This window comes from Mesoplodon bidens (assembly GCF_964165515.1).
Source record: "Mesoplodon bidens genome assembly, chromosome: 15".
Taxonomy (NCBI): Eukaryota; Metazoa; Chordata; class Mammalia; order Artiodactyla; family Ziphiidae; genus Mesoplodon; species Mesoplodon bidens.
This window is the reverse complement of record NC_138171.1, coordinates 23,573,439-23,594,015: the sequence shown is the minus strand read 5'-3', so window position 1 is coordinate 23,594,015 and position 20,577 is coordinate 23,573,439. Positions and strand designations below refer to the sequence as shown.

Below are 20,577 nucleotides of genomic sequence, written 5' to 3'. Positions count from 1 at the left end.
CTAGTAGAGCCAGCTATTTGCCGGCACAACCCACCGCCATCTACAAGACAACAGAACACTGTGATCTGTTCTCTTGGAAAACAAGCTCAAATTCTAGCTAGTAAGAGGTAGGGGCGACGACGGAACACAGGCTGCTGGAGCCCTCATTACACAGACTCCACAAAACAAAGGAAACCCAAGTGGGGCGCTGGGGAACGCGCAGGAAAAAAAAAATTTCCCAGATGTGGCGGCCCAGGCCTAACCAACACATAATGATCCCACAAAAGCCAACGATGGCCAAGTGAATGAGAAACAAAGGATTTATTCTCATGGGCTCCCAACCTGGTTTCGCCACCAGCCAGAAAGGAGGTTGGAAATAGGCTCGGGAAAATAAGCACAGTAAAGCACGAACGAAAAGGACACACGAGACTGCAGGAACTGCCAAAACTCATTTTTCATTAACGCGTAATGGGGAGCCAGGCTCAGGGCCTCGGATCTGATCATGGCTCTAGTCCAGAAAGCGCCCGGGCCGGGCCGCCCGCAGCTCTGCCGCTCAGCCGGTGATGCGCACGTCCGTGCGGCGGCGAAGCCGCCGGGCCCGCGCTGCCTCAGGCAGGATGGCGAGCAGCTGCTCCTGCACCAGCATCTCCACGATCTGCTCCTTCGTACGGATGTCGGGCCGCAGCCACTGGCGGGAGAGCTCCCGCAGCTGTCGGAACGCCTCCCGAGGGCCTGCCGCGTCCTGGTAGCGGAACTGCCGGAATCGCTGGCGGAACGTCTCCGGGCCGGGCCGCGAGCCGCCAGGGCCTGGGGGGGATCGCGGAGCGGCTTCGGCAAACGGCGCGGAGGCCAGGGGTGCGGGCCCGAGGGGCAGCTCCAGGGCGGCGGCCGCCGCCGCGGGAAACGTAGGATTCGCTTCGGGGACCGCGGCGTTGAGGCTGGACGACTCGGGGGCAGGCGGTGGGGTCTCAGGAGTCGAGGAGGAGCCCGTGGAATTACGCTCCAGGCCTGAGCTCAGGCCGGCCCCTTCCTCTTTTCCCGACAGCGGCGCGAAGCTCTCGGTTACTGCCAAACTCTGCTCACTCGCCGCCATGATTCCAGCTCTGGACGTCACTCTTTGTCCGGCAGCTGTGGGCGCAGCACTGCGTCTGTGAGGGGGCGGGGTGAAGAGGGAGACGTTTCCGCTAAAGGGCGGAGCCCGAGCGACCCTGAGGGAGAGGGGCGGTGGGGGCCCCAAGCCTACCAGCGCCAGCAAAGCGTCTGGGGCAGGCGGAAGTGGGCGTCCCGGCTGGCTTCTCTATGGCGAGCTCGGCGCGCGAGCGTCCGGAAGCTGAGTCCGGGCTCCCGGAAGCGACGCCCCCTCGCGTTCCTGAGTCCCGGTAGGAGGCTGTGGTACCGCCCCGCCGGCCAGCCGAAGCGTGCAATGGCTGGCTCCGGCTGGTGGCGCCTCCGAGCACCAGTTCGAGGAGGAGGAGAAGTCGAAGAGTCGGAGGAGGAGCCAGAGGAGGGGTCGGAGGAGGAGTCGGTGCCGGAGCCGCCGCTCAAGCCCAAGCGCAAGCCCAAGCCTAAGGAGAAGGGGCCCAGAAGGGTCCCTATCAGCCTCGATCGCTTCGGCTTGCAGGTGACCTGCGTCTGCCCCTGCGTGCGCGCCTCCTTACTTGACCCTGATTAGGATGATGGAGAACCAATGGCTCCCGGAGGCTGGCGCCCGGCGGGTGGCGGGAGCGGGACGGCGGTCGGGCTCTGGAGGAGGGCCCAACTCCGGAAAGTTCTCTCGCTCACTCAAAAGAAGAGGGCAGTACACCCGCCTTGTGGCGAGGAAGACACAAGATAACGTGTGTAAGATTTTCAACACACGTAGTAAAAAGTTGCCCTTTTCATGGCACAAAGTAAACGCTCAAGAACTTTTTGCCGTTACGATTTTTTTATTTTGGCGTGGCCTCTGAAACCAAGGGACAGGTGGCTCTGTGGGTTTTGCTTTTAATTTCAGGATTACTAAATAGACTAAATGCGTAGCCTCATATAGTGGCCACTAGCCCCATATGCTTACTGAGCCCTTGACATGTGGCTAGTGGGAATTGGGACGTGATGTAATGTAAAATACAGCCAGGACTTAGTATGAAAAAAAAAAGGTAAATATCTCAATAATTTTTTATATGGGTTACATGTTGGATTGGTAGTATTTTGCATATATTGGGTCAAATAAAATATATCATTAAAATTAATTTCACGTGTGTCATTTACTTTTAAATGTAGCTACTAGAAAATTTTACCTTACGTATATGGTTTTCATTATACATACGTTGAACGGTAAAACTGTGCTACCCTATTGGAGTCAGGCTGCCTTGGAATCCCCGAAGGGTTTATTTGCCTTAGGCCAGAGTTGCTGAGAGGATTAAATAGTGAAGACTTTGGAAAGAAAGGGCTTTTTAAATGTTTGTCTTCATTAAGTAAATTGCTGTCTCTGAGCTACAGTTTAATGATCTGCAAAATGTGGATGTATTAGAACTAACCTCATTAGTAGTTATGAGAATTCAGTGAGATGATGCAGGTAAGCATGTAGTTCTGACAGCCCTTTGGTAATTGATATTCTTTTTGACAACTGGCTCACAAATATGTTTTGTATGTATTTTACAGACTGGGAAACTAAGGGAGAGACAGGGGTCCCTTATGAAGATTTTGTATAACCCTTGCAGTACCTTTGATTTCTATGCAGAATGAGTGGGCCTCTTGTACAGCCATCAACACACCAGTGGCTCTGATATAAAACTTGCCTCCCGCATAGGATGTGCTCTTGTAAATGGGTTGAAGTAGATCCTCACAGAACAGTTTCCACAGCCTGAAAACCTTGAAAGTCATCACAATAGGTCTTTAATGTTTTTCGTTAGTAATATGTAAAAATTGAGATTTCACGTGCAAATCTGGATTTCCAGTTTTTCTTGAAAAAGTGGACAAGCTGGCTGCACCGGACCCACCCACATTCCTGCCAGTTAACAATTAGCTGGAGCTGAGTCTCCTTCTTTTAGACAGATACTCTGTTCCGGTCAGGCTCAATCCCCACCCACTGTTCCCTATTGTTCTCTGAAACAGAATGTTGTTTCCTGTTACATTAACATTCAGAAGAGTTCATTTACTATTGCTCTCAGGTTGTCGTTTTCCTTAGAGCCAATATTTTTCCCTATTTTCTTTTCAAAGGTGGGAAAACAGGGGCCTAGAGTTTGTCATACCTACCAGCTTCAAACCTTTCCTTCCTCTGCCAGGCCCCTTGGCAGTTCGGATTGCTGCCTTGAGTGAACCAACAGTCCTATTTCCTGTGTGGTAATAGGCAGTCGGTATCCAGGGCTAAGGGAGCCCACCAAACCCTGCTGTAAGGATGAGGGGTCCTGGAAGTCTTCACTCAGGAGGGGACCTTTAAGCTTAGACTCAAGAAGAAAAAGGGTGGAGTTAGGGGCATTCCAGGTAGAAGGCACTGTCTGTACCAAGGCACAGAGTGAATCGGAGCAAAGCTTTGTGGAAACTGCAGGCTGAGGTGAGGTCTGGGGAAGGGATAAGAGCTGCGGTTGGAAGGTCAATTAAAGGTTAAATCATAAAGAGCCTAGAATTCCATGTTGAAAAATTGAATCCTTGTCCTCTTGCAGAAGGGAACGAACTCTTGGTACTGGGAATCACGGGTGTTAGAGCTTTAGCCCATTTCTTCCATTCCTATTGGAATCACAGAACATTAGAGATAGAAGGAGACATCTTAGAGTTCTACTAGAATTGTAGAATGTTAGTATGGAAGGGACCTCAGAGAGTAAATCCAAAATCAGTTTCAGTTATAAGCCCCCAAAATCTATTTTTTTAAAAATAATACCTCTTCCTAGAAGAAGGATGCACTTACATACTTCTGCATACAATTTCAGGTAATTTCAGATAGCCTTGAACCCACCCGGAGGGCTCAGATTAAGTTTAAAATATATATTTACGTGCATTCTATTCTCCTGAATTTTGCAGGTTAAGAAACCAAGATACCAAGAGGCAAAGGATTGGTCCAAAATCAAAAACCTAGTAAGTGTTTCCAGGAGGACAAAATTCTTTTGACTTCCTAGTCCAATGCTCTTATCTTATTAAACATTTTTATTAGCACTAGGTTGGGAGCTCCCATGGGAATGGATGATAAATTATTCATCTCATATCACTTAGCTTCCAACACAAGGCCTGACTTCCCAGCTGACACTCAGTAAATGTTGATTAGAGAGGACAAGCAGTGGATTGCAGATCATGCCTGTGAAAGGAGAGCTCCAATAATGATTTCCAGACTCTTTCAGGCAGAGATTTTGTTGTCTTTTGATGGCACACTGTTGGGGGTTGTGGAACAGAAGCCTAGATACTTTTTTTTTAAAAGCTTTTAATTTGGAAATAATCATAGATGCACAGAAAATTGCAAAAAGAGTGGAGACTTCACTTAGTTTTCCCCAGTGGTAACATAACTGTAGTACAATATCAAAACCAGGGAATTGACATTGATATAATCCACAGAGTTTATTCAGTTTTCACCAGTTTTATATGCACTTATTTGTGTATGTATGTAGGCCTATGCAATTTTGTCACGTGTAGATTAGTGCAACGATGCCACCATAAATACCTAGAAATGTTTGATCATCACAAAGGTCCCTCATGCTGCTGCTTTATAATTACACCCATTACTTTCCCATACGCCGTATCCCCAACCGCAGGTAACACTAATCTATTCTCCATCTCTTTAATTTTTTTCATTTCAAAAATGTTGCATAAATGGAATCATTTAGTATGTAACTTTGGGGGATTGGCTTTTTTTTTTACTCAGAATAATTCCCTGGAGATTCTTCCAGGTTTTTGTGTGTATCAATAGTTTGTTCATTTTTATTGCTGAGTCATAATCCATGGTGTGGATGTACCATGGTGTGTTTAACCAGTCACCCGTTGAAGGACATTTGAGTTATTTCCAATTTGGGGCTATCACAAATAAACCTGCTATGAATTCTTTTATAATATGGCCTTAGGTAAGTCATATACTCTTTCTGAGCCTGGGGATAATAACTACCACACAGAATGGCTCTGAAGAGTCAATGAGAGAATATATGTAAAAGAACTAGTACCAGGGCTTCCCTGGTGGTGCGGTGGTTAAGAGAATCCGCCTGCCAATGCAGGAGACACGGGTTCGAGCCCTGGTCCGGGAAGATCCCACATGGAGTGGAGCAGCTAAGCCCATGCGCCACAACTACTGAGCCTGCGCTCTGGAGCCCGTGAGCCACAACTACTGAGCCCGCGTGCCACAACTATTGAAGCCCGTGTGCCTAGAGCCCGTGCTCTGCAACAAGAGAAGCCACCGCACTGAGAAGCCCGCGCACCGCAACGAAGAGTAGCCCCCACTCACCGCAACTAGAGAAAAGTCCGCATGCAGCAACGAAGACCCAGGTGCAGCCAAAAATAAATAAAATAAATTAATTAATTTTTAAAAAAAGAACTAATACCAGGTCTGGTATTATTTAGATGTTCTTTAACTTTTTTTTTTTTTTTTTTTTTTTTTGTGGTACGCGGGCTTCTCACTGTTGTGGCCTCTCCCGTTGCAGAGCACAGGCTCCGGACGCGCAGGCTCAGCGGCCATGGCTCACGGGCCCAGCCGCTCCGCGGCATGTGGGATCTTCCCAGACTGAGGCACGAACCCGTGTCCCCTGCATCGGCAGGTGGACTCTGAACCACTGCGCCACCAGGGAAGCCCCAAGATGTTCTTTAACTTCTTACATCAATGTTTTATAAACTTCAGCATACAGAAGCTGCACATATTTTGTTAGACCTAAGTATTTCATGTTTTTAGTGCTACTATAAATAGTATTGTTTAAAATTTTTTGATTTCTAATTGTTTGATAGTATATAAAAATACAATTGAATTTTGTTTAGTAACTTGTGTCCTTCATTAAATCAGGAAACTCAGCCCCGCTGGGGTTGTTTCTTCAAGTTTTTACTACCCTCACTCCCAAAATCCATTTGGCATTATTTGCTTTTCAGATTTTGAAGTTGGGTGCTGTTTGTATTTTGTCCAGAGTTTTTAGTTGTAACGGATGAGGGAGAGAGGCTGTAAAGGGATTACTCCATCTTGGTTGCCACTGGAATTCATTATTTATTCTGATACTCAAATTATCTCAGATTTGACCAGTGGGAGCCCCTTCAGGCTGACTTCTGTGTCCTTTTGATACGTCTCCATCATTTTTTGAGTATTTTCTTACTTTCTAGCATATCTTGTACCTTCTCTGTCTCAGCTCAGGATTCAATCATTTCTCCAAGAAACCCTTGTTCTTTTAGTGGAGAATGGTGTTTAGAAACCAAGATTTGGGCAGTGGGTTTGTTCATTGCTGTTGGAATGGTCACTGCTCCTAGGCTGTCTCATGGACAGAGGGAGGGTATATATGTATGTATATATGGTAAGTGCACGTACATTTATATCTGTTTATTTCTACATCTATCTATATATATTGAAATCCATGAGTTCACACCAACACATTCAACTCCAGTCCAACACCACAGGGTTTATTCTAGTTTTCTCTCTTTCTATACATTTAACTTCCTTCTTTGACAGAGAGAAACCTGGCTCTCACGATCTTCTTTGACCAGCCCTCCTGAATGTAACCAGTCTCCTGTTGTTGCACGCTAACCCTGTCCCTCACTACCATGCCCTCACCCCAGTCCCCTCACCCTGCTCAGGGCTCCAGCACCTTGTGCTACCCCACCACAGCCTCCCTCTACCCCGAGACAGATGCCTGCTATGCCTGGCCTCAACTAATGGCTTCTAAACAGAATCATTCAGGAAGGGTGGGGGAAGGGGAATGAAACCGTACCTCGAAACCTCACACCTTAGATGGGACTCAAACCCAGTTGCACCTCAGATGGGACTTGACCCACAATCTCTGGCTTAGGAGGGTACTCGAACCCACAGTCTCCCAGCTGAAACCGCACACCTGGGCTCAGAACGTAATGAAGCTCGGGTTCTTTACGTCTCAGCGCAGAAGGAATTCAACAAGAGGCAAAGTGATAGGCAGGAAGTAGATTTATTAATCTAGGATGCTTGTGAAGGATACAAGTGGGCAGGGAAGAGGGATCTGCCCCAAGGATTAAGTGGGCTACATTTTTATAATCAAAGGAAAAATGAGAACGGGGAGAAGACCACCTTTGTCCTCTTCCTTTGTAAAGATGCAGCAGGAAAACGGGGCACAAGAGGATGGTCATGTCCCAGGTCTTGGGTGAGTTCCTGGGACAGGCCACCAAGTGAGGGTCCTTGGCCTCGCACAGGAACGAATTCAAGAGCGAGCCATAGTAAAGTGAAAGCAGAGACACACATTCCGTAGGCAGAATGCGGTTCGTCTTAAAAGGTGAGAGAGGCCCTGGGAGAAACACTCCACAGAGTGTGGGCCATCTCAGAAGGTAAGAGTGGCCCAGAAATATGGGGGGTTAGTTTTTATGGTCTGGGTAATTTCATAGGCTAACAAATGGGGGGATTATTCCAACTATTTTGGGGAAGGGGTGGGGATTTCCAGGAATTGGGCCACTGCCCACTTTTTGGCCTTTTATGGTTAGCCTCAGAACTGTCAGTGGTGCCTGTGGGTGTGTCATTTAGCATATGCTAATGTGATACAATGAGTTTATAATGAGGCTCAAGGTCTAGTGGAAGTTGAATCTTCCGCCATCTTAGGCCTAATTAGTTCTAACCAGTCTTTGTCGTATCCTCAACAGCTATGTCATTCTTTTCAAGGTTGTGCCCTGCCCCCTTCCCTCCTGTCTCAGGAACATACTTTTTTTTAAAACTTAAAAAACAATTGTGGTAAAATACACAAAAACAATTTACCATTTTAACCATCTTTAAGTGTACAGTTCAGTGACATTAAGTACATTCACATTGCTCTGTAACTGTCACTACCATTCATCTCCAGCACATTTTCATCTTCTCCAACTGAAGCTCTGAACCCATTAAACAATGACTCCCCATTCCTGCCTCCTTCCAGCCCCTGGTAACCACCATTCTACTGTCTCTATGAATTTGACTCCTGTAGGTACCTCATACAATATTTGTACTTTTATGTCTTATTTTAGTTAATATTTTCAGGGTCCATCCACATTGTAGCATGTATCAGAATTTCCTTCCTTTTTAAGGCCAATTTTCCACTATATATATGGCACATTTTGTTTGTTTATCTATTCATTTGTCAATGGACATTTGGGTTGTTTCTCCCTTTCGTTTTTGTTTTTTTAATATATTTATTTATTTATTTATGGCTGCATTGGGTCGTCGTTGCTGTGCCTGGGCTTTTCTCTAGTTGCGGTGAGCGAGGGCTACTCTTTGTTGCGGCGTGCGGGCTTCTCATTGCGGTGGCTTCTTTTGTTGTGGAGCACGGGCTCTAGGTGCACGGGCTTCAGTAGTTATGGCTCAGGGGCTCTAGAGCGCAGGCTCAGTAGTTGTGGTGCATGGGCTTAGCTGCTCCGCGGCATGCGGGATCTTCCCGGACCAGGGCTTGAACCCGTGCCCCCTGCATTGGCAGGTGGATTCTTAACCACTGTGCCACCAGGGAAGTCCCTGTTTCTCCCTTTTGACTATTGTTTATAAAGCTGCTATGGACCATGGTGTACAGAAATCTCTTTTGAGTCCCTGCGGTCAATTTCTTTGAGTATATACTTGTTACCCAAAAAACTGGGTTCGCCTCTTGGTGAGTATCGAGCCAAAAGACACAACCAAGCCAAAAATCTGGAGAAGGAAGGATTTATTATTACTTACAGTAAGTAAGGAGGCCACTGGGGATCTTTCCCAAAGCAGTGTCTCCCCAAACAGCAAAATCGGGCAAGTTTTAAACCAAGGGCACATGCATATTCATGAAGGGGTTTGGGCGGTCAACAGAGTCCAAGCTTTAGTTGATTGAAGTCACTAAAGGGTCAGAAAAGGTCAACATCATCATCCCTTAGGTTCCAGTTGATGTAATGGTAGAGCGTTTCAGGCCAGTCTTTACCACTGAAACAGAATTGGGAATCTTTACAACTGATTTATAATCTTTGCTATTGTTACATCTGGTGCCTAATACTGAGACCTGTTCAAGGACAAGCCTGTGGCCAGGCTTAGATCACAAAATGTCTTAGGTCAAAAATGACGTCTCTTATGTCAAGAAAGCTATGCCTGGTTCTCTTTCTCTGGGGACCCCCTACCCTATCTTCTTACATACCCAGAAGTGGAATTGCTGGATCGTATGGTAATTCTATGTTTAATTTTTTGAGGAACCACCTTATTTTTTCCACAGCAGCTCCACCATTTTACATCCCCACCAACAATGCACACGGGTTCCAATTTCTCCTCATCCTTGCCAACACTTGGTATTTTGCATTATTTTTTAAAATGTGAGATGTTAAATAGAAATTTTTAAGATAAGTTACCAGTGATCAAGAAATTCAGATTTTCAACAGATTTAGTAATCCTGTAATTTCATTTACACACACCACATACTGCATACATCATTCCAGGGGGCCAGCTGTGCTCATGGTGAAGAGGAAGCAGGTTCCTCTTGCTAATGAGGTAGTTTGGATAAAAAGCCCCAGGCTATTCCATTTGTGTGTGTATGTGTGTGTGTGTATGTGTGTGTGTGTGTGTGTGTGTGTGTTTAATTTTTTATTATGAAGTCTAAGAGGCTTGCTGTGGTCTCTCTACTGACTATTAACTTCTTTTTGATAACCTTTTTTATCATATATGTTTGATCTTGGGATGAAGGTCTGTTTTATCTTTTGATGTTTTGATGAACTGAAGAAGATAACTGGTCTAGGGTGCTCAATCTAACCCTCTGTATGTAATTATGTTTGTAACTAACTCTTATTATTAGTAAGTCTCATTCTTGATAAACCAGTGTAAATTCGGTAGCCTAGATACTTCATCAGCTTTTTGCCCTTTTCTCCTTTCACTGATTTCTATTCAATTGCAGCCCTCCTAGATCCCAGTTTCAATGAACCTGTTTTTACTGTGATGCTCTACCAGTAGCTCTGTGTTCCTTGTTGTACTGCACTGATTTTGTTTTATTACTTAAAAACTGATTCAGTCATTTGAATAGGTGAAATGTATATACATATAGATAGACAGATAGATAGTACAAAATTCAAAAGTCAAAAAAAGAGTAATTGGGACTTCCTTGGTGGTGCAGTGGTTAAGAATCCACCCGCCAATGCAGGGGACATGGGTTCAATCACTTGTCCGGGAAGATCCCACATGCTGCGGAGCACCTAAGCCTGTGTGCCACAACTACTGAAGTCTGTGCGCCCTAGAGCCCGCGTTCCACAACAAGAGAAGCCACCGCAATGAGAAGCCTGTGCACCGCAACGAAGAGTAGCCCCCGCTCGCCACAACTAGAGAAAGCCCACATGCAGAAACGAAGACCCAATGCAGCCAAAATAAATAAACAAGTAAATAAATAAATAAAATAAATTAGAAAGTTCACACCTTTAAAAAAAAGATAATTGTTATACTTCTGCTTTTCTTTATCCAGTTTTAATTATTATTGTTAGTTCCCTTTATATCTTTAAATGTGCTTAGACATCTGTTTCTAGATTTATCAGATTTTAAAGGTATCTTAAGATTTACAGCTATAAAAGTTGAAGAAACGCATGTGCTTAACCCTCCCACTTTCTTGCCCTCTGTGTCTCCATACTTGTTAGCTATATTATTTCTTGGTTCCCTTTTAATTGTTCATTTCCAACTCCTTCACTTGCTTTTTGCAATCTTATCCTCTATATTCAGCAAGGCTCGCTTCCTTGTTGATGTTTCTGAAATTACCTTCACTTCTGAGATGTTTTTTTTGTTTTTTTTTTAATACTTTCTTTCCTGAGCTCTGCCAGTGCCATCTCCTCCAGTTGCTTCATCATCTCTTCTTTGAACTATAGCATCCTTGCTTTGATCTCTTGCTTTAAAATTCATTAAGCCCTGAGTCCTTTGCTGTTCATGATTATCATCTGTTTCATGTTAATTTTTTTTTTTTTTTTGGTGAGTGCCTTTTATCTAATATTTGTTTTCCTTGTTCCCTGCCTCCCCCCCTCCCACTTTTCTGTAATATATTTATATAGGTCTGGTGCTATTTATTTTTTTACTATAACTTCCCTTCAAGTGAAGTGAGTTCTTCCTGGTCAAGCTATTTGTTGGAGTTGTGCATGGAGAGGGGACTAGAGTAGAATTCCAGGCTGGCAGGAAGTCCTTTAAGGTCATTAGTGAAGCTCCTCAGGACAAGGGTTTTGTGTGGGTGAATTGTTTTAGTTTTTTCCTCTTCCCGGCAGATGGAGCTTGGCAACTGCAGCATTACAAAGATGGCATGTCTGTGTGTGTCCCTGGTCCATGCCCTGCTTCTCCTTGGTGCCAGTGGTACCAGGGAGGCTCCCAGAGCCAGGCCTTGCATCACAGTCCCAGTGTTCAACAGAAGGTGTTGTTGGTTCTGCCTTCAAGGTGCATGCCCTTCTCTGGAGGACTCAGAGCGCTGCCAGCTCTCTTCCCCTGAGACCTCAGTCCCAGGCCTTCTCTATGGACCTGAACTCTCTGTGTCTTCTCAGCACTTGCCGTTTCTTCATTGACACGATGGGTTCCTATTCTGAACACCTTTGCCAGAGGGCTTGTTCTGCCACTGGATAGCTCAGCCCAGAAATGCTGGCGAGTGAATGCCTTTAGGAGCAGCCCTCAACCAATGGGACAGCCCTGAGGGGTAGGGGAGCAAAATTTCCCACCCCAAAATGTGTCTCTTTGGCATTAAGATTAATTTAACCTGATTATTTTTAAGAAACAGAAACCTCAGGAAGTCTTTCTTTTTACCTCCCCCTTAGCTGCCTAGAGAATTTAGATTAAGGGCCTGGAATAGAGCTAATGCCAGAGATACCTGCAGAGACTATGAGCTGAGTGTGGTAGGGGAAACGTGCAGGACCTTAGTGATCAGAGTCCATTGTGTGTCCCATTGTCTCTGCATGACCCAGGAAACATTTGTTTACCAAATATTTGTTTTCTTCTATCTCCATGTAAAATTGCCTTCCTCTCCTTTGAAGTCCCAAACCACAACCCCCAACATCCTCTTTCATTTTTAGCTGAAGAAGCTGAAATTTAAGGTGAGGATTTTGGCCATTTTGGCAAATTACTCAGTTTTCCCAGGTCTCTCCCAAGTATACAAGTTATTAAACTTTTGTTTGATTTTCTCCTGTTAATCTGTCTCATGTCAATTTAATTCTTAGACCAGCCAGAAGAACCTAAAAGGGTACAGAAGAGGAAAATTTCTTCCTCCCTGACAGAGGCATGCTAAGCCCGTTGGAGCCCCAAATGCCAACAAGAATGACATGTTCGTTAATGTGTGTGCCTCTCTCAAAAATTGTTTTTAATGGATGAAGAAGAGCAGATGATTCTTCTCCTTAGTCATCTAACATAACATTATATTTATGCATTCTCTATTGACCATCCTTGCATTCCTGGAATGATATGCTATTTTAAAGTGTGCTATTGAATTTCATTTGCTTAATATTTTATTTAAGATTTTTAAAACAATATTCGTAAGTGAAATGAATCTCTAGCTTTCTCTTTTTATGCTACCTTTATCAGGTTTTAGTATCAGTATTCTCCTTGCTTAATAAATAGAATTTGAAAGTTTTCCTTCTTTTTATGCTCTGGAACAGTTTAAGAAACATCAGGATTATCAGACATTGCCTGTGAAAACTTCAGGACCTGGTACTCTTTTCTTTTTTGGTGGTAGTGGTGGTGAGAAAGCTCTGTTACAACTTTCTCTGTTTCTCCTATGAAAATTAGTCTATTAGATGTTTTCTATTTGGGTCACTTTGGTAAATTATTTTTTCCTGGAAAATGACTCATAAAATCCCAGTATTTAAGTGTTGACAACTGATTCAAAAATTTTTGAAAACTCTGTCAAAACTTGCCAGCAGGCTAGATATGGCCTGTAGACTACAATTTTGCAACCCCTGATTATAGTCAGAGGATTTTAGACCTGAAAGAGGCCATATAGATCCTATACCAGGGGTTGCAAATAGGTAACATGCTCACAGGTAACACAGTTGTGTGAGGTGAGGACTTTGTTGAATTGGAGAGCCCATTCCCCAACTAAAGATAAAGAAGTTAAGTTTTCACAATATTTTAACCAAAACACCATGTGGGTCTGCAAGCTCAGTTTGGCCCATGGGTGGCTGGTTCGTGGCCTCTGCCAGTTTAACCCCACTTCCTGCCATACCTCCTGGGCGTCTCACTTTCCAGCCACATCTTATGCTCCCTGAACAAGCCCTGCCCTTTCTTCATGTATCTTTATAGCTTTATTCTAGTGAGACGACCACAGCTGGCAACAGATGAAGTTGGGAGAGTCTACTTTTGAGGTTCCATCAGGTTTTTGGTTCTACCTACCGGCATCCTCTAATGCCCCTCATTAGCCTGGTCCTCTCCATGTCACTTGGATCCTGAGGCAACTCCGGGGCAACTCAGGGGACTGATGGGACACCCCCCTGTCCATATCTACCTCCTACTGTCTCTTTTGCTTTCCCCACATCCAGTAGTCGTTTCTCTCTGAAACCCTCTAAACATTTGTAGGAGATCTTCTTATATTTTCTTCCTCAAGACTAGGTCTGGGGTTGGGGAGGCAAAAACTCCACACTGCTTCTCTCTCTTTCTCTCTTTTATCGAAATGTTCTCTTCCTCTGTTTCTTCCTAAGTTCTTTACATTTTTTCTCCAGGTAAGGGGGAAAAACCAGTTCTATCTCTTCTCACCTCTGTAAGTGATTAGTGTCTCATCCCAGGAGTGATGGCCTTTGAATTTAGTAATTTAGAGCCTGAATATTTCTTCCCAGCTGTCCAGCTGTCCTCACTGTATTCAGTACCCTTCCATTTCGCTGTCAGTTTGGGGGTGCTTAGCTGGATAAGAATGGCACATCAGGCGGTAACTTGAAATCACAGTCTTTTACTGAGGATTCTAGTACAAGAGCAAGTTGGGATTTTCAGCTGCCATCTTTGATCTAGTAGAAAAAGTACTTTATAACCTGTATGCTTCACTTTTGGAAGGACCTCAGAGTCATTGATTTTCAGTCACCAAATACCTTTTAACATTTGGCACCCCATTTGGTTGAGGACTTCCAGTTTGCTGAGTGTTCCTGATTTGCTGGTTTAACAAGATTTATAGGATAGTGCCAGGCACCTACACTCCAGGGTCATCTCCAATTTCTAAGCCTCAGAGTGGTCCCCAGACTGAGGTTTTGGATGTCCTCACGCCAAGCCCAGAAGCCTCCTACTTTCCTTAAGCTGGCCCTGTGGCTCTGGCAGTCATTTAGCTACTTTGAGCCTTAGCCTCATGCAGGGAGTGGGTGTGAAGTCCCTCACCTTATAACAGTTGTGAGGATTAACTAAGATAATACCTCGGAGTGTGCACTAAATGTTAGATTCCCAGATTCCAGTTACTTCCCACTGCCCTCTCTTCCTTCCAGACTCTTCCAGTGTGACATAAGGAGGTTCTGAGAATAGATTCGTTAGAATGAGGCTTCCAGCCACTGTTGGTTGGGGATGAGGAATGGAGAGGAGCTCTTACCTTGCCACTGAGGGAAACTTTGTTTCTAGTATAACTGGATTCTTGGGGAAAGACTTGTGGTCCTACCCTTGAAAAGCAAAGGGGCTGTTGCGCCATTTGCCAACTCAGGAACCATGAAGAGATTTGTGGTGTCCCATTCCTGGCAGATCCTGAAGAAGGAATTGGTGAGGAGTGTCAAGGACCCCGGGAGGGAACAGTGGAAGACTGAACAAACAGGTACTTTGAGGGAAGGAGAGGCAGGTGTAGGAGGCGGCCTCGGATAAACGTGGCCACCCTGTACCTTTTGGAGTCACAAAGGAAAGACTGAATTCTGACCCCTGCCCTGTAGCCTACTCTGCCCTTGGCATTGGCTACACTTTGAGCCCCTGAGGACTGCTCTGTACTCACCCTTCTTGCTATTAGGAGAGTCAGAGAGAATAAGGCCCAGCATCAGGGTAGAGTAATAGGTTAAACTTATGGACTCTGGAGCCAGACTTCCTGGGTTTAAATCCCTATCACCTATTAGTCATGTGGCTAATATTAGTATTAGGCAAGTTACTTGATTTGCTGTGCCTGTTTTCTCCTCTGTAAAGGGTGATGATAACAGTACCTACTACATTGATTTATTATTGAGGATTAAATAAGTCAATACATATAATAGGCTTAGAATAGAGCCTGACAATGGCAAATTGTATTCAATAAATATTAATTTTATTAATAAAGCTTTTCCCCATATTTCCTTTAGATATATAATTTTTTTTTTTTGCGGTACGCGGACCTCTCACTGTTGTGGCCTCTCCCGCTGTGGAGCACGGGCTCAGTGGCTATGGCTCACGGGCACAGCCACTCCATGGCATGTGGGATCTTCCCAGACCGGGGCACGAACCCATGTCCCCTGCATCGGCAGGCGGACTCTCAACCACTGCGCCACCAGGGAAGCCCTAGATATATAATTTTTAAAAAATATTATAGTTACAGGTAGATCGCCTCACTATCTCACTCCCTTTCTCCTCACTGGCAACCACTTTCCTGAGATTGATATGTACCCTTCCTGTCTATGTTTAAAATTTTTTTATTATATCTGTGTGTATCCATAAGAACCTGCAGTATGCAGCACATTTTAAAAAATGGTATCATAAATGGCATCTCATTTCACCTTTTTTCCACTCAAAATTGTGTGAGCTTTACCCCCATTGACACACACTCTAGTGCCATGTCCAGCCCCGTGACTCTACCGGATGTATTTTTCTTATTTGTCCCTCAAACGTCTTTTACAGCTTGTTATTATGAACCAGGAGCCAATCAAGGTTCATATTTTGCATTTGTTTGTATGTCTCTCTTTTTTTTAATAAATTTATTTATTTGGCTGTATTGGGTCTTTGTTGTTGTGCGTGGGCTTTCTCTAGTTGCGGCGAGCGAGGGCTACTCTTCGTTGTGGTGCATGGGCTTCTTGTTGTGGTGGCTTCTCTTGTGGAGCACGGGCTCTAGGTGCACAGGCTCAGTAGTTGGGGCACACAGCCTCAGTAGTTGTGGCACACAGGCTCAGTAGTTGTGGCTCACGGGCTCTAGAGCGCAGGCTCAGTAGTTGTGGTGCACGGGCTTAGTTGCTCCGCGGCATGTGGGATCTTCCCAGACCAGGGCTCAAACCTGTGTCCCCTGCGTTGGCAGGCAGATTCTTAACCACTGCGCCACCAGGGAAGCCCTTGCAGCTGACTTTTTGAAGAAACTGGGTTAGATGACTTGTAGATTGTTTTACATTCTGGATTTGTCTCTTTGGTGTTGAACTTGTTTCCCTGTCCCTTATATTTACTTGGCAGGTAGAGGGTGACTGCCCTTACTCCTCAATTCATATTGGGATGGAGAGGCTGATTTGTTCTCAGTTCCAATTCCAAATTCCCAGGGAAAAGATAGGATGGCTTGTCTTGGATTAGGTGTTATATTAGTTTTCTTTTGACTGCTGTACCACACTTTAGTGGCTTAAAGCAACACACATTGGGACTTCCCTGGTGGTCCAGTGGTTAAGACTCCGTGCTTCCAGTGCAGGGGGCACAGTTTCGATCCCTGGTTGGGGAATTAATATCTTGCATGCTGCACGGCACAGGCAAAAAATAAATAAATTAAAACAAACAAACACACATTATCTTCTGGAGGCTAGAAGTCTAGCACGGGTTAAAATCCAGGTGTTAGCCGGGCTGCGTTCCTTTCTCGAGAGTGGAGGGAAGAATTTAGTTCCTTGACTTTCTATCTTCTACAGACCACCCACATTCCTTGGCTCATGGCCCTTTCTCTGCCTTCAAAGCCAGGATTGTTGCATCTCTCTGACCATTCTTCCCTCAGATACATCTGATTCCATCATGCTGGCTCTTCACATCACCCCTCACGGCGTGCCGCGTGCCATTACTTGCGCACATTATTTTCTGGACCGAAGTGAAGGACTTGACAGTTAACTAAAGCTGTGCTGGTGAATGTTTTAACAGGCTCCTGGGGAGGGAGATGCCACCACTTGTAGTAGTTGCCAGTTTCTGTGGCATAAATACTCCCACCATGGCCAATTTCAAGCTACCAATATGATTTCAACAGGCTTGAAAACTTCCTAAAGATGTAACTATGGTTCCAGCAACAACACTGCACTTAATCCTATTACATTTCACCTTGTTCACACTATCCAGCCTGCTGTTGACTGTTGAAAACAGATGGTTTCCACAGATCTTGTTTGTTTTGTTTCCACAGGGGCTGTACCAGCTCACCATGGATATCATTACGATGAACCGAGTGTGTAGAATGTTCCGCCAAGGCCTCAGGGGGTTTCGGAAATATCAGATCATTGAGACTGCTCACAGAAAGCACCCTATCTTCTCTTTCTGGGATGTAAGCTGCTGGGCTTAGCAGGTTTATACACGGTTTAAAGGGGTCCAATAAATAGCACCTCACTTCCCAGCCCAAGTTCTGAATCAACTGAGAGAGAAGACAAAGGGTAAAGCAGATGGGAGACTGAGCTGTCACTTTTATTAGTGACAAAACTTACATTGGAGAAGCTGACAGGTGTCATCAAGCCAGAGGGTTACCTAATACTAAACCCCAGAGTTGGACAGCCTTATCGACGACCCCAGTCACAGGCAGTGCTGGACCAAGGCAGGCATTCACTGCAGTAGCAGGGTCTCCTGCCCTACACTCACAGCAGGGAAGGGCAGAGCAGAATGTGGGCTTGGAGGGATGGAGAAGGGGATGATCGTGCCCGGTTTCTCCTTCCAAATTCACCAAAGAGTTTAAGTCACTCCTTCTCAGTGTGAAAGGAGAGGAGCTGGTAGTGTTCTGCTAGTACAACTCCCTCCACGTAGAGAGAAACATCAAGAGTGGGGAAGAAGCCATCTCCATTCCAAGGGTGATCAAAACAGCCGGAAGAAATCCAGGAGCCACAATGGAGCCAGGATTTCCCGAATACTTACCAACTGTTCATCTTCTCTGCCTTCTTTCCTGTCCCCCCCACCTAGACAAGAAGGGGACATTTGCAGGGCCTCTCTGGTGACCTTGCTTTCTAGATTTTCTGGAAGGTCCCAATTTCAAATATTTTATCCCAGTGGTAGATCCTGAGCCCCTTTTTGGCTCAGAAAAGTTGATCACCATTCTGTTAACTTGTTCTGGGTCCCCAAGGGTGTCTTCATTACTATCCAGGGCTCCAAAGTTTCCCCAGCCAATACCTAGACAAACCCTGCCCAGATTCCTATTGTGCCAGTCGTGCCTCCCCACTGCATCCAGCGATTGTCTCCAAAACATTTCCCAGAATGGTTTCTGAAGCCTAGCAACCAAGGAGAGGGGCGTGGAGGGGTGGTGATGGGGAAAGGAAGGTGTGTTAGGTTGGTTTCTAAGGGACCAGAAGCTAATGTAACTGTGTATATGTGGCTGAGTTTAAGACGAAGCAGGGAGTAGGCACCTGGGGGCAGCTTGAGGGGAAGGGCTTGCCCCATCTACAGACATTCAAATTCATATGTTTTTAAGACATTTTGGTGGCCAAACCAAACAAATCTGCAGCCAGATTCTGCCCTGTTATTGGGTCGTGAGATGAGAAGGGTTGGAGCAGGAGCATCGTAACCTCAGTAAGGACCTTCTGACTCAGGGTGTCACGCAGTGGTGAAGCGAAGGGCCCTGGAGACCAGGAGTCTGTGGTTACCAGAAGACCTGGGTTGGTGCCTGGGCAGCTGGAAGCTGAAGACCAGAGTCAGGCTTGTCATCATGGGAGTGTGAGGCTAAACCTAACAACATTGCTCTGTCAGGATGGCCTTGAGCAGAGCAGAAGCGTCTCAGGGACAGCCTATGGGGGTCATATGGCTTCCGGGCAGGGAGCCAGGGGGTTGGGGCATAGTGTCGGGCAGAGAGAGCCGTAGACTGGTTTTCAGTGGAGTATGTGAATCCAGATCTTTCTGAACATCACGTCTTTCATTGGCCTCTCTGAGAAGCACCACATGGATGTATAAACTATAAATGGAGGGAGGGGACAGGGAACCGAGTGGGCTCTGGGGAAGGATGTGAGGTGTGCCCAGAGAGATGAATGGGGGGTCCTGGTTTGCCCCAGGATGCTGTTCAGGGCCTTGTTTGTCCCTTTCCTCCCCTGCTACTCCCCGCCTACATATCTTTTTCCTCCCTCTCTGCCCCTTTCTCTACGCTTTCCACATCCTCTCTGCATCTATTAGGAAATAGGGTTGAATTAGTTCATCCCTAAGACCTCCTATACCTCTTCTTCCTGGCCATCCTTCAGATGAGGACCATTTCCTCACTGTGTGATTTTTGGGCAACTTCCTTCACCCACTTCAGGTCCTCAGTGGAGCTGCTCAGTAGTACCTGCTTTGTCCTGATGATGAAATGGAATAAGATAAGCCATGCCTGGCTCGTTATAGGCACTTAATGAAGGTTGGCTTCATTTGTTCCTTCCTTTTTATCCCTCTTTTCTTTCTTTTCTCTATACTTTCCTTTTTTTTTTTTTTTTACTTCTTTTCCCTCTTCCTTTTCTCTCTCCATCCTTCTTCTCTTTATCCTCCTTTCCCTCTCCCCACCCCCATCTTTCTCTGCCTCCATAATAATACATTGTCAATGCTGGTCCCAAGTCTTATGTGGAGCTGGGGCTTTTGAGCGGAGGTGGACATGAGAGGCCCAGCTGGTAGGAGGTTTCCCAAGGCTTGCTGCCTACCACAGTGGCCCAAGTACGCAGAAGGGTTTCAGTGCAAAATTCTAGAAACAGTCTTGCTGATTCTCCTTCCTCTCTTCAGCCCCCCTTCCTTTTTTATTTTCCCCAGAAAAAGAAACAAAGCCGAATCACATTTGATACTATGGACTTCCTTGCAGAGTCGGTATGTATAGACAGCTCTGACCTTGCTGCTGGGAATTTTTTTTTTTCTCGTATCATAGCCTAAAAGAAGCCCTGGGCTGGGTATCAGGATAGCTGGGTTCAGACCAGATTCTGCCACCAACCCAGCGTGCCACCCTGAGCTAGCCACTTAGTTTCCTCACCTATAAAATAGCTGACCTTGGTGATCCCTTTCAGTTCTGGCATCCCAAGACTGCGAGCCTTCCCCCCCTCCCACCCACCTGAACCCCAAACCCATTGTTGCGTTATAGCTGAGCAGAACCAGCACGGGAGATCGCCTGTGCTTGGACCAGTGGGAAAACCGTAGAAGGCAAAGGAGAGGATGTGAGAGCCCCAGACAGAGGAGAAATAATCAAGGTGGTGGGAAAAGCACTGGCCTGTGTGTGGATTCTGGCTCTGCCTGAAACTTTCTGATAGATGCTGGGCACATCTGTCTCTCACCTGTGCTCAGATGGCCATTCTGAGAAGGGAATGCCTTCATGTCATTTACACTATGTGATTTGTTCTCCAAATTTCAAGCATTATTATCTTCCTGGCTTCTCCACACCAAATCCTGGATATTAAATTAAAATTAAAATTTAAATTTAAATTTTAATTTAAATTTTAAAGGGGCTTCCTTATTTATAGGGAAGATCTGAAGTTCTCACCAATGTAGACCTGACTTGACCCTGGCCTGGA

General features: G+C 45.5%; 2 protein-coding genes across 3 annotated transcripts in view; one reads left to right on the top strand and one right to left on the bottom strand.

Moving 5' to 3' along the window:
• Positions 1-281: 281 nt before the first annotated feature.
• Positions 282-1,244, bottom strand: SCAND1 (SCAN domain containing 1). The gene has a single exon (XM_081257888.1). The coding sequence runs from the start codon at positions 1,070-1,072 to the stop codon at positions 533-535; it is 540 nt and encodes a 179-aa protein (XP_081114014.1). The 5' UTR covers positions 1,073-1,244; the 3' UTR covers positions 282-532.
• Positions 1,245-1,312: 68 nt separating this feature from the next.
• CNBD2 (cyclic nucleotide binding domain containing 2) overlaps positions 1,313-20,577 on the top strand; it is a gene marked incomplete at its 3' end in the record, with an annotated part of 63,364 nt that continues 44,099 nt past the window's right edge. For both annotated transcript variants that reach the window (XM_081257887.1, XM_081257886.1), the window contains exons 1-4: positions 1,313-1,600; positions 3,973-4,026; positions 17,271-17,408; positions 19,829-19,882. In XM_081257887.1, the coding sequence (XP_081114013.1) occupies positions 1,403-1,600; positions 3,973-4,026; positions 17,271-17,408; positions 19,829-19,882 (444 nt within the window). In that variant the 5' untranslated portion in view covers positions 1,313-1,402. The remainder of the gene's footprint in view (positions 1,601-3,972; positions 4,027-17,270; positions 17,409-19,828; positions 19,883-20,577) is intronic.

Bases quoted from the DNA above. Each gene is read 5' to 3' on its own strand.
- SCAND1 (XM_081257888.1), bottom strand. From the start codon at position 1,072: ATGGCGGCGAGTGAGCAGAGTTTGGCAGTAACCGAGAGCTTCGCGCCG.